A 22,732-nucleotide genomic window follows, 5' to 3' on the forward strand; every position below is an offset into this window, starting at 1 on the left:
GATGGCTGAGACTGCTTCAGATTCTGTGACTCCCTCTCTCTCTCTCTGCTCCTTCCCCACTCTCAAAAAAGAAACATAAAACAAAAAAAGTTGGATGCTCAACCAACTGAGCCACCCAGGTGCCCCTACAGTGGCTAAGCTTTGATAAAAGTTATTTTCATTAGCTTTGAGTGTGGGATAGGGGACTAGATCTTCGGTAGAACAAATTTCTTCTGTGCCTCATTTTCTTTATAGTTAAAACAGAGCCAGGTGAGACTAGGCAATCAAGGACCAGCAGTCTCTGATCTGATGGTTAGTGTAGGAAAAGTGTTTAGTGGCCATTTTCAAGAAACCTAACTTATCCTTGCCTCAGGAAGGAAAGAAAATGAGGAAAATGAGAAGCATTTCAGTGGTGCTTTCCTAACTAGGAAAACATTCTGGTTTCCTCTACACAACCAGTTCCAACACAAAAGAAGGCCTGTGTGCCAGGCTGAGATCCTACAGTACAAGTCCCCTTCATAGCCTCTAGAGTTCCCTGACTGGGCTTCCCTTGGAGCACTTGCCCTTCTGAGTATCTAGGAGAGGTGGTAATACTTCTGAGGAACCCCATTCTCCAGCAGAGCCAGGTTTGCCCTCCTTACCTCTGCATTTTTTTTTAAGTAGGCTTCATGCTCAGCACAGAGCCCAGGAGCCCAACACAGGGCTTGAACTCACAACACTGAGATCAAGACCTGAGCTGAGATCGAGTCAGATGCTTGATCAACTGAGCCACCCAGGTGTCCCTGCATTATTATTATTTTTTTTCTTAAAATTTATTTATGAGAGGGACGCCTGGGTGGCTCAGTCGGTTAAGCGTCCGACTTCGGCTCAGGTCATGATCTGGCGGTCCGTGAGTTCAAGCCCCGCGTCGGGCTCTGTGCTGACAGCTCAGAGCCTGGAGCCTGTTTCAGATTCTGTGTCTCCCTCTCTCTCTGACCCTCCCCCGTTCATGCTCTGTCTCTCTCTGTCTCAAAAAAAATTAAAAAAAAAAACCAAAAAACGTTAAAATTTATTTATGAGAGTGTGTGCATGTATACAAGCTGGGGAGGGCCAGAGAGAGGGAGAGAGAATCCCAAGCAGGCTTTGTGTTGTCAGTGCAGAGCCAATGCAGGGCTCGAACTCAAGAACCATGAGATCATGCTGAGCCAAAATCAAGAGTCTAATGCTTGGGGCACCTGGGTGGCTCAGTCCATTAAGCATCAGACTTTGGTTCAGGTCATGATCTCATGGTTCGTGAGTTTGAGTCCCATGTCAGGTTCTGTGCTGACAGCTCAGAGCTTGAAGCCTGCTTCAGATCATGTCTTCCTCTCTCTCTGCCTCTCCCCCACTTATGCTCTATCTCTCTCTCTCTCTCTTAAAAATAAATAAACATTAAAAAAAATATTTAAAGAGTCCGACGCTTAATGGACTGAGCCACCCTGGCCCCCCACCCCCTGCATTACTTTAAGGCACATTTCCATCACCACTTTTTTGCTACCTTGTTGCTCTTGTGAGGTACTCAATCCAAGCCTTGTAGGGTTCCTGCCTGAATTTACAGAGCATGTTTTCTTTGCCTCTCAGCAATCCATGCTCTCATGATTCAGCTTTCCTAAGGGGCAAAGATTCTAGTTGCAATGGCAGCCCTTTCTGAGCCTCTTTGCTCAACTATTATTGCTGAAAAATATTAATCATAAGCAAGGATATTAAAATGGAAGTGAACTCAGGCAGAAATCCTTCTAATCTCTTCCTTCCCACATTCAGAACCCTATTCTCCTCAAAGCCAAATGGCTGTAAAGGCCATGTTTACACAATGGCTTTCTTCCTGTCTCCACTCATTGTTATGGATATTTGTAATTCCTTCATCCTTCCATTGGACTGTAATATTTAGGTAGTTGTCACTCTCAAAACAAATGCCAAAATTATCAGTAAGATAGAAATGCATCAGTGAAGATCAGGTCTTTGGACAACAGACACTTTGTTAAAGCCATTTATGTTGTCATTGTCACGAAAAGGTGCAATCAGCAAGAGAGTAGAGATGATGTAATATTTGGTTTATAAAATCTTTGTTAAAAAGTTTTCCTCTGGGGGCACCTGGGTGGCTCAGTCAGTTGAACATCCGACTTCAGCTCAGGTCATGATCTCGCAGTTCGTGAGTTTGAGCCCCGTGTCGGGCTCTGTGCTGACAGCTCAGAGCCTGGAGCCTGCTTCAGATTCTGTGTCTCCCTCTCTCTCTCTGCCCCTCCGCCACTCACACTCTGTCTGTCTCTCCTTCAAAAATCAATAAACATTGAAAACAATTAAAAAAAAAAGTTTTCCTCTGACTCAGCCTTGGAGACTGGGACCTGCTTGACTACTAGGGCATGGTGGATGCCTTGTGATCAGTACAAGATTCTAGTTGTATTTTTGGAGACAGAGAAAGCAATGGGATCTGCCTAGTTTTGATCCCAGTGAGCTATGGTTTCTAAAAAGGGGCCCTGCTGTTCATAGTTATGATTCCATGGGCAGACCAAGCTGCCAATGCCAGATGGTCAATAAATGCAAACCCTTACTTACCTCCTGGACCTATTCTACATGTGACATTTAAAATGAGGCGTCTTGTGGCACAGTTGGTTAAGCATCTGACTCTTGGTTTGGCTCAAGTCGTGATCTTGTGGGTTCATGGGTTGGAGCTCTGTGTCTGTCTCTGTGCTGACAGTGCGGAGCCTGCTTGGATTCTCTCTGCCCCTCCCCCTGCCCTTGTGCTGTCTCTCTCAAAATAAATAAGTAAATTAAAAAAAATAAAAGAACCTGTGTAAAATGGTGACAAGTAAGGTAGTTCTAGGGGTACAGCCTTTTGCCTTTCAGTTCTTAGTCTGAGGTAGGTTGCAAAAGGTTGCAAGGTCTGAGGTAGGTTGCAAAAGGTAGGTTGCAAGAGGTCCTCTTGTGTTTTGAGGCTGACCTTTCTCTTGAAGGGTATACTCCATTGTAAGCCAGGTGAAACCAGATGGCAAAATTGCCAAACCTTTTTTAGGAAAATGGTCACAGGAACTTTTTTGGGATGGGGAGGGGGGGTGTATGGCTACCAGGATGAGTCTCTTCTAAAAAAGGCTGAGATCAAAACTAAAAGGGGTGCTTCAAGGGTACATGCTTGGGTCTCCACCAGAATTCAGTTCTTGGAAAGAGCTTTGTATACATAGTTTGTGCAAAGGCACAGGAATTGCCAGCACACTCAAATTTGCTTGGGAAGGGAGTGCATTCAGGACAGTGGGTGAGCAAGTTTGGGGACTGGGACCAGGTCTTCCACAGTTTGCGGATGGAGTAATGATTCACTCATGGCAAGTGCTCAAGGTGTGTTTGCACTGCTGAAATAGCAGGCTTCTTTCTGGTCCTTCCCTAGTGGTGGGTTTGTCTTCCCTTAAGATCACATCTGCCCAGGAGGTTCTCAACGTGGAGAGCCACCCCTGCATCAGATCCAGCTCATCCTGAGGCCGAGGTTTGCTTTGCCCACTTTTTTAGGAACCTACGTCTCCTAATACTTCTCAGAATTACACTTCTGTTGAAAAGGTAGAGATTTTCTGCTTCTACAGCATCTATCAGGGCTCTGAAGTCCAGACAATGACCTGAAGCAGTCATATCTGCCTGTGTTGTGCTATTTGCTTTATATTGCTAGTCCTTCTAAGGCCCCCAATTTAGTGTTTTTAATGTCAGTCCCTGGCATTGTGCCTAGTCTGGACAGATTAAACAAATACCTATAATGACGAAAATCGCTACCACTTATCCTTTAATTTTCTTACTGGCTTCCAGACTTGGACCTTACTCCTTACATGTATAAATGACCCCAACTGATTGTTTTCCAAACTTCTCCCAGGAGAATGGATACAGTGCTGTTTTCTAAAAGGAATGGCTCTTATTTAGAATGCATGGTCTTTCCTAGGAGTCACTAGAGAACAAAAAGGAGGAAAATGCTGTAAGTTGACAATCAATATTGATAAATGTTATTTGAGAAATACCCCCAAATAGAAATCCCAATCACCAGCCTGGCCCAGATTCCTTAGAAATGAGACCTTATACACGTTCCTGTTGGCCTTTCAAATAAGACATGAAATAAAGGTTTATTACTGATATGGAAGTGAAAATGTAGAACTCTGGTTTCTAGGCTGAGGAGGTGTGTGATTATGCACACTTGCTTCCGTTGATCTACACTGTTGCTGGTTTATAGCCAACTTTTAACTTCTTGTGAGCAATGCCATCATTATGAGGCAGGCAGCAAAGCCTATTGTCAGACTGTTAAGAGACTTGTTGGTCTCCAGTAGTTTCTACAGTTTATCCGTATGAATGGTGCAGACAGAAAAGTCTTGACAATGCAAATATCAAAGTGTAGAATGATAATCTCACAGAGTAAAATACAGAACCAGGCATTTTATTCCAGATACATTAATGTAATCTGCTTGTTCTGAAGTAGTCCTTAAACTAAATGTGCATGTCCAAAATTGGCAATAGATGTATCATAGTATAAATGGAAGGCCACTTTTAAAAGTTAAAAAGCAACTTCTAAAGTTTCCCAAATGTCTATCAGAATTTATCTATTATGTTCTCCCTCAGTCACTGTAGGTCAGATCAGAGTATGTAGCCAGGAGGTTTGATTTGATTTCGTTATGATTACATTCGATTTCTTATAAGGATATGCAGACTCCAGAATCCAAACAGAAAATATGCAAAGATATTTTATCAGCTTGTGACATACCAGGGGGTACATGAATATTCAGGGTTCCACACTACTATATAATGCTGCATTTCTTGGTTTTATTTGAAACAATGCATATTTTTAGCATTTTATGGTAGGATTTTACACTCATCATTTACACAAATTACAAGGTTCTGCTTCAAGTCTTTAAAAAATTTTTTTAAAAATTCAGCCCATGTGCAGCACAAGAATATGCAAAACTACTTTACATTATACACACTTTTTATCAAAGGAGATACAAAATTCTGGCTTGTAGTTTTAGACAAATACAAGAAGCTTCAAACTAGACACAAAGGGTTAACATTAATTCTCAAATATAAGTCTGCACTTTGTGTTGTGTTTCTCTGAGATGTGAATATCAAATTCCTAAGGGATTTAACTCTTTCCTTTTTCAAAGGAAAACTGACAAATGTCCCTTATATGTCCCTCCCCTAGCATCTGAATCTTATCCTATTCTCCCTTCCCTTAGTGCCAGACACTTGCTTGCATCACATTATGAAATTGGGGGGGGGGGGGCATTTACATACACCTGTGGACCAGATCCTTTTAGCTAACTCCTCTCCTGCAAAAATCTAAGCAGCCACAAACAGATGCAAATGGTTCTGCTACATTATGTTAAATATGAAGTAACCCTAGATAATCTAGTTGGCTGTGATGCTGAGTAATCAAAAGGAGAAAGAAGGTCCCTACCAGTGTGCTTTTTATTGGTGATATGATTGGTGGCCTTACGAATCAAGTTGTCTGATGCTAAGAGCACTTTAAAATCTTACTAAATATACATGTCCACTGTTTCCTTGAGGGACTTCTCTGATGCTTATGCATAGATATTCAGCATGTTGGAGGCAGTATTTTATACTTTCCTTCTAAAGGGTTATGAAGAGGCAATAAGGAAGAGAGGGCTTTTCCTGCCCTTTTAAAAGATACTGTTTTCTATCACTTGTATCTGTTGTTCCCTAACCATCATCCGATACCTAAATGTGTGTACATGCATATTTGAAAGAATGACCCATCTTTCACTGGTCAATATACAGCCAACTCTTGATTATCTAGGAGATCATAAGTGACATTTATTACCAGCAAATCTCACATTTAACATAATCATTCTTTTTTTGACACTGTTGCACATCCCTCAGAGGCTATCAAGACCAAGTTCTAATGCAAATGTTGTTTAATGTCCTCTAACCCTCACTAGGAATGTGCAAGGAAACCAAATGAACACATTCAGTTAGAGCTCCGGGAAAGAGCCTAAAGTACAGAATGGGGGGCAGCTACAACTCTGCGTGTGAGAAAGGACAAATTTCAAGTTCCTCCTGAGTTAGCTCTTGTAGTATACTTGCCTTCGTTATTTTGATTTAAATTGTTATGACTGCAAAATTCAAAACCTGAGGCATAGTCACTTTTATATAGATAATGGAGAGTTGACTGTAACATGTTGTTTCTTTATGACTTTAGCCCTTTCACATAAAAAGAAACTCACAATATGATAAAAAGATTAAAAAAGACTACCGTATGACATCTAGAAGCATTTATTTTATGCAAAAACTTAAATATGATGATGTGTACACAAAGAGTGTACACACTACCTATGCTGAACAATATGCCAAGAAACAATATATTGATGCAACAGTCGTCTTCTAAAATAAACATAAAAACTGAGCCCAGACCGGCAGACAAAAGCAAGATACTTATTTCCCAACAGCACAATGCTGAAAATTGATAGCAATCCTGAACACTTCCAACTTTCCTTACAAAGCTGCCAAAGTCCAACTATTTTAAAAAATTGACTTTTTCTTTACATCAATAATAAAAATCTGGTGACAAACATTATAAAACCAAATGCTGGGCAGTCTTTACTCCTTTAAAATTCCAAATATTCCAACATAATCACAGGAGTAAAAACCATTTTAAAGTGATATGCTTTACGAAACAAACAACAATATGTACATTTATTGCAAATTATATTAAACTAAAATGGAGGGGAAATCAAAATATGAAGTGATATGAAATCAATAATAATTTTAATTATTTTCTCACTCTGATAAAAATCAGAAAGCAACATTTATAAAATTGCCACCACATCACTTTTCATAGCAGGGAACTGAAATCTGTACATCTCATTTTTGCAGAAAAGTAGGCAGGCAGAAAGAATTATACATAAAAGTTTCCAAAAGGAAAAACAAAGAAATATTTAATCTGATTTCTTTTCTAAAAAATTAATTCAGTAGACTTCTATTTTTTTTCTTGTGTAACACGGGAATTCCTGGCTCTAAAATTGATGAATTTTCAGTGTCAGTGTAAGGACATCCTGTTACTTTCTTTAAAATAAAAACTGCAGCATGGAAATTAATGGTGTATTATGCCTTTAAACTCCAGATATGCAGGAACTGGAACCAAGTGTTAAGCAATTTGCTTAATTATTGACTTCTCCTAAGAAAAGTCTGAGGGGAGGGTAGGATAGAGTTGCTTTTAGCCTCTCTCTCAAGAGTTTCTGCTGTACATTTCCATCAAAGGACTTGTGGTCATGTGAAAAGGAAGTAATAGTTTCAGTTTTCAAGGCAGAAAGTGTGTTCTGAAGTTAACTTCATTTTCTGTTCAGGGACATTTTGAATCCAAGTTTTTGCAGAAGCTGGAGTCTGCTTCTGTTTGGCCTTCATTTTCTCCCTTTGCAAGTGAGTTTTCTTTTTACCTTGGGGATGGGAGTAGAAGAAAGCAAAGTTAGAAAAGATGTAAACAGGAAAATAAGCCAAACCAGAATTATTTCATTTCTATAGTTATTATCTAAAAATCTCAATTTTTTTTCCATGTTTCACTTGAGGCTTGTTTTAAGAAACCTTTCTATAAACTATATAAACACAAAATACCAATGAAAAAATTTTCATTTTTAGTCATTAGGTGCTGCTACTCAGTGGCGGATTTGCTTACAATAATAAAACAATAAGAGCTATTTATTTGAAATAACTGCATGGGGCACCTGGGTGGCTCAGTCGGTTAAGCGTCCGACTTTAGTTCAGGTCACCACCTCGTGGTTTGTGAGTTCCAGCCCCGGGCTAGGCTCTGTGCTGACAGTGCAGAGCCTGCTTGGGGTTCTTTGTCTCTTCCCCTCTCTCTGCCCCTCCCCTGCTTGTGCTCGCACTGGCTCGCTCTTTAAAATAAACATTAAAAAAAAGTGAAATAACTAATTTGTTATTAGTATTATTTCAAAATGGTTTTACAGAAGAAAAGTTACTGGACACTATGGCAAAATGAATTTATAAGCAGCGAAGTTCTGACTTTTGAACTGGGTGAACTTACATTTTAGTATACTAAAAACAAGGAGAAAGATTTAGCTTAATTCTGTTAAGAGATTAGAGGAGTTGAATCCCCACCACTCCTATTGCCCTAATAAGGAGAGACATTCTGATATCTGGAAGCAAGAGCTTCTCCTCTCACCTAACTCCTCCTTCAGAGGAAGAACCCATCTAATAGGTGAGGGGTGGTGAGGTGGGAGGAGCTCAGCGTGCTGGGCTTGTCCTCTCCTAGATTCGTTTTTTGCCTCCAAAAAGAGCCATTCTGGTTGGTTTGTGGTTGTTCAATTTAGAGGCAAGACATTAGTAGCCACCTGGCCTGTGATTTCCATGTTGTAATCAGCCATATTAGGATTAAGACTATTTCTCCTTCTCAATGATTCCAAACTTGGGACAGAAAGATAAGTGAGTTGTTTACTTATATTCCACTAAATATATGTTTTATAAAGGTAACGCTTAAACAAGTGATTGATTCTTAGAGATTAATTTGTTATAATATACAAACTTAATAATGTGATATCAAAGAATCCTCTACAAGCTGCCTGCTGCACCTTCAGGAAGCTTCCGTGTACTAGCTCTGAGTCTTCAGTATCTTCCTGGCTGCTCTCACAGATAAAAAAAAGTCTAAGTAAGGCTCTATACCCAGTGTGGAGTCCAACATGGGGCTTGAACCCACAACTCAAGACTTGAGCTGAGATCAAGAGTTGGATGCTTAACCAACTGAGCCATCCAGGAGCCCCTGCTCTCACAGATTTTTACATTTTTTTAAAAATTATTGGGGCGCCTGGGTGGCGCAGTCGGTTAAGCGTCCGACTTCAGCCAGGTCACGATCTCGCGGTCCGTGAGTTCGAGCCCCGCGTCAGGCTCTGGGCTGATGGCTCGGAGCCTGGAGCCTGTTTCCGATTCTGTGTCTCCCTCTCTCTCTGCCCCTCCCCCATTCATGCTCTGTCTCTCTCTGTCCCCAAAATAAATAAAAAACGTTGAAAAAAAAATTTTTTTTAAATAATAAAAAATTATTTTTATTTTGGGGGGGGTGGGGGGGGGAGGGAGGGGGGGAGAGGGAGAGGGAGAGGGAGAGGGAGAGAGAGAGAGAGAGAGAGAGAGAGAATCCCACCCTGAGCCCCTGAGCCCTGATGTGGGGCTCCATCCCATGACCCTGGGATCATGACCCGAGCTGAAATCAAGAGTCAGACACTTAACTGACGACTCAGCCTCCCAGGTGCTCCAATATACAAGTATTTTAAAGCACTCTGTTATACAAGTTTTGTATGTATACGTAATGCCTTAGAACTAAGACTTAATTTTACCTTAGAAGTACAATACAGCATGGTAGTTACAAACTCTGGAGTGACACTGGGTTTTAATCCTGGCTCCATTATTTATATAAACAAAGACACCAAAAGCTACATGGAGCCTCTATGCCCGGGTTTCCTCTCCTTGTAACCTAGGAATGAAGATAGTACTTACCACATAGAGGTGTTCTAAAGATTTAAAAGGTTAATAAAGAGCTTAGAAATGAGCCTGGCTCATAATCAGTACTATATTAGTGTTAGCTATCATTATTCCTATATAGCAATTTTTTTATTGTAAAATTTTTATGACCTAACACTTGCCATTTTAACCATCTTTAGGTACACAGTTCAATGGCATTAAGTATATTCACACTGCTGTACGATCACAGCCTTTCATTTCTAGAATGTTTTCATCTTCCCCAAATGAAACTCTGTACACTGAACACTAATGCCTACTTACTCCCTCTTCCTCCTCCCTGGCAACCACCACTCTTTTTGTCTCTATGGATGTGATGGTTCTAGATACCTCATATAAATGGAATCGTACAGTATTTGTCCTTTGGGGTCTGGCTTATTTCACTTAGCATAATGTCCTCAAGGTTCACCCACATTGTAGCACGTGTTGGAATTTCATTGTTTTATGTAGTAAACTAAAAAAAAAAAAAACAAAAAAAAAAAAACAAAAAAAAAACTCTTATACTTTTTACTGTGTCAGTCAACAGACCGAATGTGAAAGTTTTCTGTTCTCTTCTGGAGTTGACAAGCTAAGGAAATCAACTCTTTGAGGGCAAGAACCTATCCATATTGGATACATTTGTATTGCCAACACCCAGCATGATGCTTATCACTTTTATTAAGTATTTGTTAAAAGAACAAATGAGAAGTATCAGGAGCAATACTGATGGGCCTATAAGGGATTCAATTCTGTGCAAGAGGGCATCATGAGCACTTTAGTTTCTGGAGTAAGTTCGGTTTCACTGAAGAGTACATCAGGATTCCAAGCTTAAGTCATAACGCCAGAATATAAGGACAGAGTTGTGTATTAGGTTTAGGAAAAGATAAAAGGAAGCTTGGGAGAATGTTTCAGAATGCACTTCGATATTTTGCTTAGTGTGAACAGTTCAATCAGAAGCTTCTGAAATATGTGTGCAAAATACTTGATCTAAAGTACTGAATTAACAGTACAGCGTTATCATGAACATCTAATTTAACCATCTAACTTCACTGAGAATACAGAATCATCACAGAACTCTGTGTTTTGGCTAACACATGCCCCCTGTGACCTACTAACCAGCATACTTGAGACTTCTAAGGTGCTTTATCACTCAAGACATTTTTAGTTTTTGAATAAGGCTCAATACTATTTTTTAATCAAGACCAGTCTCTGGCAAATAAGCCATTTTTGTTGGTTTGTTTAATGATGTTGGGGCACACATGGTGCAGCAAACGTGTAGCAATGGGTTTTATAATGCCCTAATCAGAGACAAGGTCTGGATGCTACTGACAGTGTTTTCAGGGACTAAATATGTACCTGGATGTTTTGGTTAGAAGGCAAAAGGATAGTTAATGACAGGTAAGTCAGGTGGCTCAAGTGGCCTGTGTGTGATCACACACAGTGTAATGGATGTAATGTAATGATGTGATGATCACATCACAGTGTAATGGAACAGCTAGAACAGAATTTCAGAAACCCTTCAGAAAACTCTTGGCAATCTTGAGGGAAACTGTTCAACTTTTGTATGATTGAAAAGTATAGTAAGGGACAGAGAAACTACAATTAAATAATTAAAAATGGTTACAACAATTACTGAGCATTTACTCACTATGAAAGGCACTTTGCTAAGTACTTTATGCTTATTAATCTATTTAATTCTTAGGACAGTCCTTTGAAGAACATATTATTATACTGTCTTACTGATGACAAAGAGGAGGCTGAGGTTATAAACATGTTCTAGGTCAAAGGTGCAGATCTGAGGAGAAAAATGCTAAATTTGCCCCCAGTATCTTTCATTACTGTATTTATTAGTCCATAAAACTAAAAAGGAGGAGAAACACTCATTACTTAGATCAGGTTTGGGCCTGGATCTGCTACTATGAGATGCTATCTAGAGGCAGATAAAATATAGGAAAATTTAACAGCTCCAAACTTCAAATTTCATGAATGGTAACTTAAAAAATGTACTTGTAAACACACATGCTGCAGGCAATACGGTACTTTATGAAAATACTGAAGCAGGATGGTAGGGTATCCTGAGATGATCAAAACTGTTTCTTTCCTAGAAGGAATTAAGAAGCTTACAGTCTAATTCAAGGGGAGCTGAGTTAGGTACCAGTATACAAGGAAAAAAGAAGGGGGGTAGGGCTAAGTTCTAACAGGACACCAAATATGAAAGGAGCCAACTTTTGGAACTCCAGCTGAAACACCACCATTACAGGGGAGAAAAGCTGAAGTCCCAGCCCAAGAATGAGCAAAGATGAACAACGGTTTCAGTGAGAGTGAGGTTGTTTCAGTGGAAAGTGAAGGAAAAGGTAAGTTGTTGACTTATATTAAAATTAATTGTAACAAGAGGAATTAAAGAGCAGGATATACCTGTTTGTGTGTCATGACTTCTGTCTTCTCCATTCTGAGACTTTTTTACCCAAAACGCAGCCCCTTACATTAAGTAAAGCCCATGTAGTTATGTGAAGGATACCAAGCAAAACTTAATATTGTCCTTGCTAACAAGAAATATTAAAACATGATATCCTAATTAAAAATTAATCAAAGGAGGTGTACCTGGTTGGCTTAGTCGGTTAAGCATCCAATTCTTGATTTTGGCTCAGGTCATGACCTCTCGGTGATAACACTGAGCCCTGCATCTGGCTGGGTATGGAGCCTACTTGGGATTCTCTCTCTTTCCCTCTCTCTCTGCCAGTCCTCCCACCCCTGCCCACATACTCTCTCTCTCAAAATAAATAAACATTAAAAAAAAAAAAAAAAAAAAGCGCTGGTGTGTCTGACTCTTGGTTTCGGTCCAGGCCACGATCTCATGGTTTTGTGGGTTCAAGCCCAGCCTCGGGCTCTGTGCTAGCAGCACAGAGCCTGCTTGAGAGTCTCTGTCTCTCTCTCCACCCCTCCCCCACTCACACTGTTTCTGTCTCTCTCAAAATAAATAAACTTATAAAAAAAAAAAAACAACAAAGCATCAACTTCGGCTCAGGTCATGATCTCACGGTTCGTAGGTTCGAGCGCCACATTGAGCTCTCTGCTGTCAGTGTGCAGCCTGCTTTGGATCTTCTGTCTCCCACCCCCCCTTCCGCCCCCCTACGCACATGCTCTCTCTCTCAAAAATAAAATAAACATTAAAAAAAAAAAAAAGATAAAAATAATTTTTTTTTTAACGTTTATTTTTGAGACAGAGCGCCAGCAGGAGAGGGGCAGAGAGAGAGGGAGACACAGAATCTGAAACAGGCTCCAGGCTCCGAGCTGTCAGCACAGAGCCCAACGCGGGGCTTGAACTCACAGACCGTGAGATCATGACCTGAGCCGAAGTCGGTCGCCCAACAGACCGAGCCACCCAGGCGCCCCAAAAATAATTTTAAAAAATTAACCAAAAGGAAAAAGGAGATCTCTCTTCAAATTGGTATCCTGGAGGTTATGAGGTAAAAGCAAATGCCATTATAACCTACTCAGGAAAACCAAGGGCAGTTTTCATTCCCAAGTGCCTAGGTGTTTGGGGGTGATTGGCACATACTAAGAATAAAATAAAATGTCTAAACTCAAAGTTCAGAAAGAATGGTGTACATTACCTTTGTAAGTCAATTTGTCTCTCTGCTGGTGTTGCCTTTTTGGCTATGTCTTGCAGTTTGGGTGCTTTGGCATTACCTGCTTCCAGACCCCCAGGGCTTTCCTGACTGACTGCAGCTCTCTTTCTTCCTTTGCCAAGAGGTTTATTTATATCATCATTTTTGGTTGCATTGCCCTGAGATTCAGACTTCGGTCGACGTCCTCTCCTGGGTTTTGAAGGGGCAGGTGGTCCTGATTCATCTACTTTCTCATCTGTTTTTTGTTGAATATTCTCTGCACCAGCTGCGGTTACTGTTCTTTTCTTTCCTCGGTCACTGCTGATGTTGCCCTGGGTAGTCTGATCAGAATTAATTTCCTAAAAAAGCACAAAACAATTCTATAAACACAAGTTCCTTAAATATCAATGATCTATACTAGAAAGAAGTATTTTGAAAATATTCAAAAGGAGCTGGAATTCCATGGCTTTTTTTTTTAAGTTCCATACCCAGTGTGAAGCCCAATGTGGGGTCCAAACTCACCACCCTGAGATCAAGACCTGAGCTGAGATCAAGAGTTGGACACTTCATCAACTGAGCCACTCTTAATTCCAAGGCTTCTAATCCATTGCTTATATCCCTTGAGGAATGTAAACTCCTTGAGGGCAGGGCCTGAGAGCAGTGCCCACCATGGTACTTGGCACATGTACTGTACACAATAAATGCTTATTAAATAATATGCACAGATGGTATATATAAAGCGGAGAAAATCTACTTGGTTTTGCTATCACCCTCATTCTAAAGGAAAAGGTCTTCTTAAAAAATTTTTTCCTTTTTAACATTTATTAGAGAGAGAGAGAGAGAGCGCACGCACGCACGTGCAAGCATGAGTCGGGTAGGGGTAGAGAGAGTGTGAGACACAGAACCTGAAGCAGGGTCCAGGCTCTGAGCTGTCAGCATATAGCCCAATGCAGGGTCCGAACTCACGGACCAGGAGATCATGACCTGAGCTGAAGTTGGATACTTAACTAAGCCACCAGGCGCCCCAAAAAGGTCTTTTTAACCAATGGTATGTTTTTTTTTTTTTTTTAAGTTTGTTTATTTATTTGAGTGGGGGAGAGGGGGAGAGAGGGGGAGAAAGAGAATCCCAAGCTGGCTCCATGCTCTCAGCATGGAGCTGGATGTGGGGCTCCAACCCATGAACCCTGAGACTTGAGCTGACTGAGCCACTCAGGCGCCCCTCCCCCTTTTAATGTTATTTTTGAGAGGGAGAGGGAGAGGGAGAGAGAGAGGGGGAGAGGGGGAGGGAGAGAGGGAGACAGAGAGAGAGACAGAGAGAATATGAGTGGAGGAAGGGGCACAGAAAGAGGAAGACGGAGGATTCAAAGTGGGCTCTGCATGGAGAGTAGAGAGCCCAAGGCAGGGCCTGAACTCAAAAACTGCTAGTCATGACCTGAGCCCTGTTGGCCATTTAACTGACTGAGCCACCCAGGTACCCCAATCAATGGTATATTCTAAATTTATCACTTTTTAAAAAGGATAGCATGTTTTCATAATTGAATATGTTATTTTCTCTTTTTTTAATTTTTTTTTAATGTTTATTTATTTCTGAGACAGAGAGAGACAGAGCATGAGTGGGGGAGGGGCAGACAGAGAGGGGGACACAGAATCTGAAGCAGGCTCCAGGCTCTGAGCTGTCAGCACAGAGCCCGACGTGGGGCTCGAACTCACGGACCGTGAGATCATGACCTGAGCCGAAGCCGGACGCTCAACTGACTGAGCCACCCAGGCGCCCCGAATATGCTATTTTCTTTATGATGCATTAAATTTCTGTAGTTCTGTGCCATGAAGTTCTTCAATTTCTCACTCCACTTACACATTCTAATTTTTGTCATTTTTGCTGCAATCATTAACCTACTTTTTTCTGAAAAAAATTTTTTTTTGTTTACCAAATAGATTAAATCCTCTAAAATGTTAAAGTAATAAAATCCCATTTTAAAATGTATTTTATTTTTTATTTTTGAAAGAGAGAGAGAGTGGGAGTGAGGGAGAGGCAGAGAGAGAGGGGCAGAGGATTTGAAGCAAGATCTGTGCTGAGAGCAGAGGGCTTGATGCAGGGCTCAAACACACAAACCATGAGATCACAACCTGAGACAAAGTCAGACACTTAACCAACTGGGCCACCCAAGCACCCCACCCCAGGAATATTTTTAAAACAGTATCAAAGCAGGACATTCATCAAGTGAAAAGTGAAGGATTGTACACAGAGAAAAGAGGGAAAGAGCCTGGAAGATATAAGGAACTTGGACCATAAGGAGTGATGGGAGAGTGGTACGGGACAAGGTAGGAGAAGCAAGCATGGACCAGATCATGAATGCCTTACAGGACAGGTTAAGAAATTTGATTTCATTCTAAGTGCTAATGAAAGTCACTGAAGGACTTTCAAGACAGGACAAACATAATTCAAATTATATTTTAAAAAGATCGAATTGGCTGCTGTATGGTGACTGGACTGGAAGGGAGCAAGAATACTAACAAGAAGGTTAAAACTACTACAGCATGAGAAGTTGAGTTGGGTCAACACCCTGCTGGGTAGCAATGTCAAGTGTTCCACTTTTTCAAGGAAGCAATATGGAAATATCTAATCTATAATACACTTTACTCTTTGACTCAGCAATCCCACTGCTAGGAATTAAGCCCACAGAAATAAAACTATCAGTATATGTTTAATGCACATTTACTATTTAAGGCAACACTGTAGTGGCAAAAAAAGGGGAAAGATTTAATGTATATACACACACATGAAAATGATAAGAAAAAAATTAACAAAGATTAGGCTTTTTAAAAGGAAACAAATATTGCATTAAAAATCATGTACGCGACTTGGGGCACCTGGTGGGTCATTTGGTTAAGCGACTGGTTCTTGATTTTGGCTCAGGTCATGATATCACGGTCTGTGAGTCTGAATGCCACACTGGGCTCTGTGCTGCTGGTGCACAGCCTGCTTGGGATTCTCTAGCTCCCCCTCTCTCTGCCATCCTGTACCCTCTCTCATAACTACATGACTCTCTACATGACTGTATTTACATATTTATGAACATTATGTGCATATGTCTAAAGAACTCATATAAAAGGCAAATGAAAGAGGAAATCCATTGGTCAGCCATAGGTATACAGAAAATGAAGACTCCTAAAGAGGAATACCGGCAGCATCGCCTGCCTGAATCCACGGGATGAGTCTTGCTTCTTTTAACTACCTCCCTTACTCATCTTTCATATTATAATTTGATTTGCCTCTCAGAGTAAATAACAGGAGAAAATGTCCTGATTTGTTGACATGCATAGTTTGCTGGATAATTTTTATATACATAATAAATTGGTTTATGCATTAATTTCTTTGAAAAATTGGGTTAGCAAGAAACACTCTCTTAGATCTTTATCTTCTTTTAGTATACCAACAAGATAGTTTTTTGAGACTACAAGACTTTTGACTCAGACCCCCTGGAAAGAAATAACATCAGTTTATGGGAGATCTGACTGGTAGGTGATTAAGTTTTGTCAAAATACAAGCCCTGTGTGTTCAAGGTGACAGCAAGTTTGTTAAAACATTCTTTGGAAGTGTGAAAAAGTTAAAATAAGGGTTTGGAACAATATAGCATCAGAGATTAATTAGAAAGTAACATTTTGGCTTCTCAAAAATTAGAATTTAAATGTTGTTTACTGTTTCTATTTTTAAAAAATGTTTATTAAAAATTTTTTTTAAGATTTATTTTGAGAGAGAGAATGAGAGAGAGAGAGAGAGAGAGAGAGAAGGGGCAGAGAAAGGGAGAGAGACAATCCCAAGCAGGGTCTGCACTGCCAGTGTGGAGCCTTGATGTGGGGCTTGAACTCATGAACTGTGAGATCATGAACTGAGCTGAAATCAAGAGTTGGATGCTTAACTGATAGGCCACCCAAGCGCCCCTAAATGTTCATTTATTTTTGAGAGCACACATGCTCATGCAAGTGGGAGAGGGGCAGAGGATCTGAAGCGGGCTCTGTGGTGACAAGAGAGAGCTTGACACGAGCTTGAACCCGTGAACCATGAGATCATGACCTGAGCAGAAGTTGGACGTTTAACCAACTGAGCCACCCAGGCAACCCTATCTTTTTCCATTATAAAGTATAATTGACATATAACATCAATTTGTATCTTACACAGAATTGGATGTTGGGGCGCCTGGGTGATTCATTGCTTAAGTATTCAACTTCAGCTCAGGTCATGATTTCACAGTTCGTGAGTTTGAGCTCTGTGTCGGGTTCTGCGCTGGCATCTCAGAGCCTGCTTCAGATTCTGTCTCCCTCTCTCTCTCTGCCCCTTCCCCACTTGTGCCCTCTCTCCTTCTCTCAAAAATAAATAAACTTAAAAATAAATATTTATTCCTATACCACCTCTTAATGCACATGGTAAGTATGTTTAAATGGATGTCTGTGGCAATATGCACTTTTGCATGTAAGTCTCAAGACTGTTTAATTCTAACAAGAACCCCACAATACTTAAGTCTGTTGGCTTCTGAATTCCAAGAGTTCTGACAGTGAGAGGCTCCCTGTTATCTGAATCTACTGAAATACTGAAGTTCTGATAATAAATAGAAGAGGCTGAATAGTGACTGATCTAAAAATGTATCCTCATCTATTCAGCTTGAGTTGGATAGTTCAGTTATTGTGGAATAACTGTACAGCCCTGTATTTTATGTACCTGAGAGGGATTCCTAAAACATTTGAAGAATACTGTGTGTGTGTGTGTGATGTGTGTATGGTGGGCAATAAAAAGTAAATGTGTCAAGAATATGATTCTGTGGGAAAAGAAACAATAGTATTTCCATGCCATTCCTACTGAGGTAAGTTATCAATTTCATTCTACAGTTTAAATGGAATCCCAGAGAAGTCAAGCAATCTGCCTAAGTAAACACACAGCTAGTGACTGGCAGAGCCAGGTCTGATTTTCCTACCAATGTTTCTCTCCTGCTACAACTGTTAAGAAAATTAGGTGCCCTAATTATAAGGTCAACAATGAAGAATGCAGCTGTTAATAATGTACACACTCACCACAGGAGCCAACAAACTCTTGAAAGTAAGATCTCAAAAACTCTCAATTCCTAGTCTTTCAAGTTTTGAGAGCAGAAGTGTGGGAGAAGGATACTGTTATGGGTGACCACATAAACTCTTGAAATGAGCGGACATAGGAAGACTCATTTTCTGGAGAGTGAAGCACAATAAATATAGCCAAGAGGTGGTATATAAAATGTAGAATATGGAGTATATATTAACTTGTCCAGTGTGGGTTTCTTAACCTCTACCATGAAACTGTAATAAGAATCTCTGGGAGAAATCCACTTGTTAAATTTTAAAATTTACCTTATTCTTTACCGGATCAATATTCTTTACAGGAGTGACAGAAATAATTCTCACAGGGTTCTCTTCATTTTCACTAACTCCAGTTTCTACTGCCTCTGAACTCTGTTCCCTGTTGAAGAAAAATAAACCAAAGCTTCTTTATTTCACCACTTGGACAGAAGGTTTACCCTCCCACTACAGCAATAAGGAAACAGAAGCTCAGTCAAGTGAAGCAACATTAGCAAAATTCAAATCTTCTGTGGTTACAGACTATTAGTCTATTATATGGTGTTATTGGTGCCATTTAACCTTACTAATGAAAGACACAAATGGCTGCCTAAAACCACCCGAAAGAAAGATTAGTTATCAAGAAATAAAATAACAAAACTATTCTAAGACTTTCTCTCGTGTGTGGGAAACCCTAAAACAAAACAAAAATACAGTGATAGATGAGTGTATAGTATAGTTGTTTCCAGTCTTTTTTTTTTTTTTTTTTCTTTTTAAGGTTTTATTTTTAAGTAATCTCTACACCCACTGTGGGGCTGAAACTTACAAACCCGAAATCAAGGGTCAGTCAGGTGCCCCTCTGGTCTGTGTTCTTAATGTTCTGCAAGGGAAGGAGGCTGGAAGAACAGGCCAGAGGGGACGTGTCTGGAGACCCACCATTTCTGTAAACCACAGATGTTCCATGTTAATTTACTTTATATTTTGGGGTTCTACCGCTAAAAATGTGTTTAAAACAATACCAACTGAGTTTATACTTAAAATTTCAGGAGTAAGAATCAAATCTTTAAAAGCTTCAATTTCTAGTGTTTTTAAGAGTAACGCCTGGTGGAAATTCTTATGTAGTAGCTAACATGGTAAAAATGTGACATGTTAAAATAAGCATGGAATATTCTTAGTCCTTAGAAATGTCATAACAATGTTATCTTAACCCATGCTATATTAATTTGAATTAAAAATTAAAAAGCATAAAAATTCAATTTATTTAACGGTTATATATTCATAGTTTTCCTGTGTTTTCTTATATAAACATTTCCATATACATTAGTAATAATATATTAGAAATTCTTACATTTGTTCCATTTAACTTTTTTACACTTAGAATGTTATATGGTTTCACAAGGTAATAATACACTGAATTTCCATCATTAATTATACTGAAACTCAGTGCCATTATTTTATACCAAAATGTTTCTTAAAGTCCATTTTTGTGATATAGTGCTTTAGGTAAAAATTAAAAGATCAACCAAGTATCAAAGCCTGGAGCCTGCTTCGGATTCTGTGTCTTCCTCTCCCTCTGCCCCACCCCCACTCGTGCTCTGTCTCTCAAAAAATATATAAACGTTAAAAAAAAAAAAATCTTTTAAAAGATGAACCAATTAGTGAGTGATAGTAACACAAACAACTGGAGAAAAAAACTTGCCTTGATCGGTTTCCGGTTGAAGGGTTCAGCTCTGAATTTACATTAATGTTGCTTCCAGTCTCAGCTCCGGTGCTTCTAACATATGGTTTTCTTCCTGTTGCTGATAAAGGCTTGTTTACTGCACCTAGTACTCCAGCAGGTTTTGGCTAAAAGTTACACATATGCATGTTATTTTATACCTTACTATAAGGCATTCATATAAATTTAGACACATGTAAAAGAAACTGTTTAGCCTAAGCCACGGAATTGTTGTTACTTTGGAAAGTTAAATACTAAATTTATTAGAAATGATAATTTTGCAAAATTGGGTTTGTCTGAATACAAGTCACAAGCATTACTTCTACTTAAAAATAACTAGGCAATTAATTATTCCTTATTGCTCAATCAAAATGAAAAGTGCCCCTGAAACAATGCGAAGTACATAATAAATAAGACATAATAAAATATCTTATGAATAAACAATTAAATGTATATAGTAGTTTAGGCACTGTTTTTCTCAAAAGTTAAATTTCTCTTGCTCTTTTATGTTAGGTGTCATGCTACTTTTATAGAATATTAATTGTCTAACTCATTAATACTTTAAAATTATTTCTTTCAATCTTACATATCTAAATTTATTATGACACTGTTCAAGAAAATCTGCTTTGTGGATTCTAAGTAACTTGAAGCCTACTAGTACTGATGAGAACACATGCCGTAATTCAAAAGGGTCATTTATGGCAGAAGAAAGCCTGAGAGTACAAATGCCTTAGATGCTATAATTCACAATATGATCCCTAAGAATCAGGAACATAAAAATCCATGGGACATTTAAAGGTTATTTCTAAGAATAGCAGAAATAATATACCCATGCAATAAAGATTTCCAAATTATCTACTACATAATACCTTTCCTGTTAACAGAAGCACTCTGGTCTCTTCTGAAATATAACTCTTGTCATTACAGAAGTCCTATCAAAAAAAAAAAAAAAAAAATCAAAGTGAATATGTCTATTTTTACTGTCCAAATAAGACTTCTCAGGCATTGTGCCTTACAATAACAATTACATTTGGGCTAGCATATATATATCAGTTGTTCAAATAAAGCATATTAAATGAACTACATCATTAAGTCTAGCTTTAACTCAATGGCACATTAAGAACTAGGAAATATCAGAATTCAATTACTTAAATCATATTTTAAATAAAACACACTATTTTTTTTTTCATACAGTCCAGGGCAAACAAGGCTCCAGTTTATTAACTGAACTACTTTCTCTACTCTATTATAAAATCGACTTCTTTTGGGATCCCAAAACATCCAAAATGGTACAGAGCATATTTTAGGCACTTAATATTCACTAAAATCACTCCACCCTGGATCTCAAGAAAGTTATCCTCATGGAAAAAAAAAATCTGCCACTTGAATTAAAACTATTGTGTTTCTTGGGGCGCCTGGGTGGCTCAGTCGGTTAAGCATCTGACTTCAGCTTAGGTCATGATCTCACGGTCCGTGAGTTCGAGCCCCGCGTCGGGCTCTGTGCTGACAGCTCAGAGCCTGGAGCCTGCTTCGGATTCTGTGTCTCCCTCTCTCTCTGACCCTCCCCCATTCATGATCTGTCTCTGTCTCAAAAATAAATAAAACATTAAAAAAAAAATTAAAAAAAAAAAACAAACAACTACTATTGTGTTTCTTAGAACCATAAGACTGTCCAAATCACATAGGTATATATATATACTGTCAAAATATCATTCAATGAATTGTCCACCTAATGTGGACACTGATGGACTCCTGAAAGTTTTATCTACACAGAACTTAAGAATCCTTTGATGCTTCTGTTAAATATCCTGGGAACAGCGCACAAATAAACCACAATGATGTCACATAAGTAAAATGATTTACTATGACCAAGAAGTTCATTATTTAAAAAAAATTTTTTTTCAAGTTTATTTATTTATTTTGAGAGAAAGTGAACATGAACTGGAGAGGGGCAGAGAGAGAGGAAGAGAGAATCAGAAGCAGGCTCTGTGTACTTCACAGAACCCAATGTGCAGCTAGATCTCACAAACCATGAGATCATGACTTGAGCTGAAATCAAGAGTCTGCCACTCAACTGACTGAGACACTCAGGTGCCTTGAAGTCTATTAATTTGTTAAGTAATATCACTTAAAAATTATTTTTTCTTTTCTAAGTTTACCTTCATACTAGTGTCACAGGAAAGAACAGATGGCTTAAATGTGCCTATAAAGAAGTCACAATTTCGGCATGTGTTCCAGGCAAAGTTATTATCTTTTTTTCTTTCCTCCCTTCATTTTTTTTGCCCCCTCACAAAGGCTTTTATGCAGCTACAAGAATCGTTACAAAGCCTAGGCACCAAAGTTCATTCACTTTATTCACGAAGATATACTATAGCCTCACTAGGCTTATTATCTTAATATGCCTAGTCTTCTAGTGTTTGAATTTATACCAGATTAAAAGCAACATATTAGAAAAGGAAATGAGAGGGGCGCCTGGGTGGCTCAGTTGGTTGAGTGTCCGGCTTCAGCTCAGGTCATGATCTCGCAGTCTGTGAGTTCGAGCCCCACATCCAGCTCTGTGCTGACAGCCTGGAGCCTGCTTCTGATTCTGTGTCTCCCTCTCTCTCTGCCCTTCCCCTGCTCACACTCTGTCTCTCTATCAAAAAATGAATAAACATTAAAAAAAAATTAAAAAAAAAAAAAAAGAAATGAGAAAAGCTGTTCACTGAAACCAGAAAAAACTAGTTCTTTTTAAGAAGGCTAAAAACACTAAGTTTCAGATATCAAAACAAAAACAACTAAAGTTAGGTATAGTGACAAACAGCAATTTAATTCTTTTTATTTTTTATTTTAAGTTTATTTATTTTGAGAGAGA

The 22,732-nt window shown here is 39.2% G+C and overlaps 1 protein-coding gene across 1 annotated transcript in view; it reads right to left on the minus strand.

Moving 5' to 3' along the window:
* Nucleotides 1-7,373: 7,373 nt before the first annotated feature.
* Nucleotides 7,374-22,732, minus strand: part of PDS5A (PDS5 cohesin associated factor A) — a 136,580-nt gene continuing 121,221 nt past the window's right edge. Inside the window, exons 29-33 of the mRNA XM_049631903.1 lie at nt 20,748-20,810; nt 19,861-20,006; nt 18,456-18,564; nt 13,086-13,438; nt 7,374-7,406 (exon numbers count right to left, since the gene is read on the minus strand). Coding sequence (XP_049487860.1) covers nt 7,403-7,406; nt 13,086-13,438; nt 18,456-18,564; nt 19,861-20,006; nt 20,748-20,810 — 675 coding nt within the window. The 3' untranslated portion in view covers nt 7,374-7,402. The remainder of the gene's footprint in view (nt 7,407-13,085; nt 13,439-18,455; nt 18,565-19,860; nt 20,007-20,747; nt 20,811-22,732) is intronic.

The sequence above is a fragment of the Panthera uncia genome, chromosome B1 (genome assembly GCF_023721935.1).
Source record: "Panthera uncia isolate 11264 chromosome B1, Puncia_PCG_1.0, whole genome shotgun sequence".
NCBI lineage: Eukaryota > Metazoa > Chordata > Mammalia > Carnivora > Felidae > Panthera > Panthera uncia.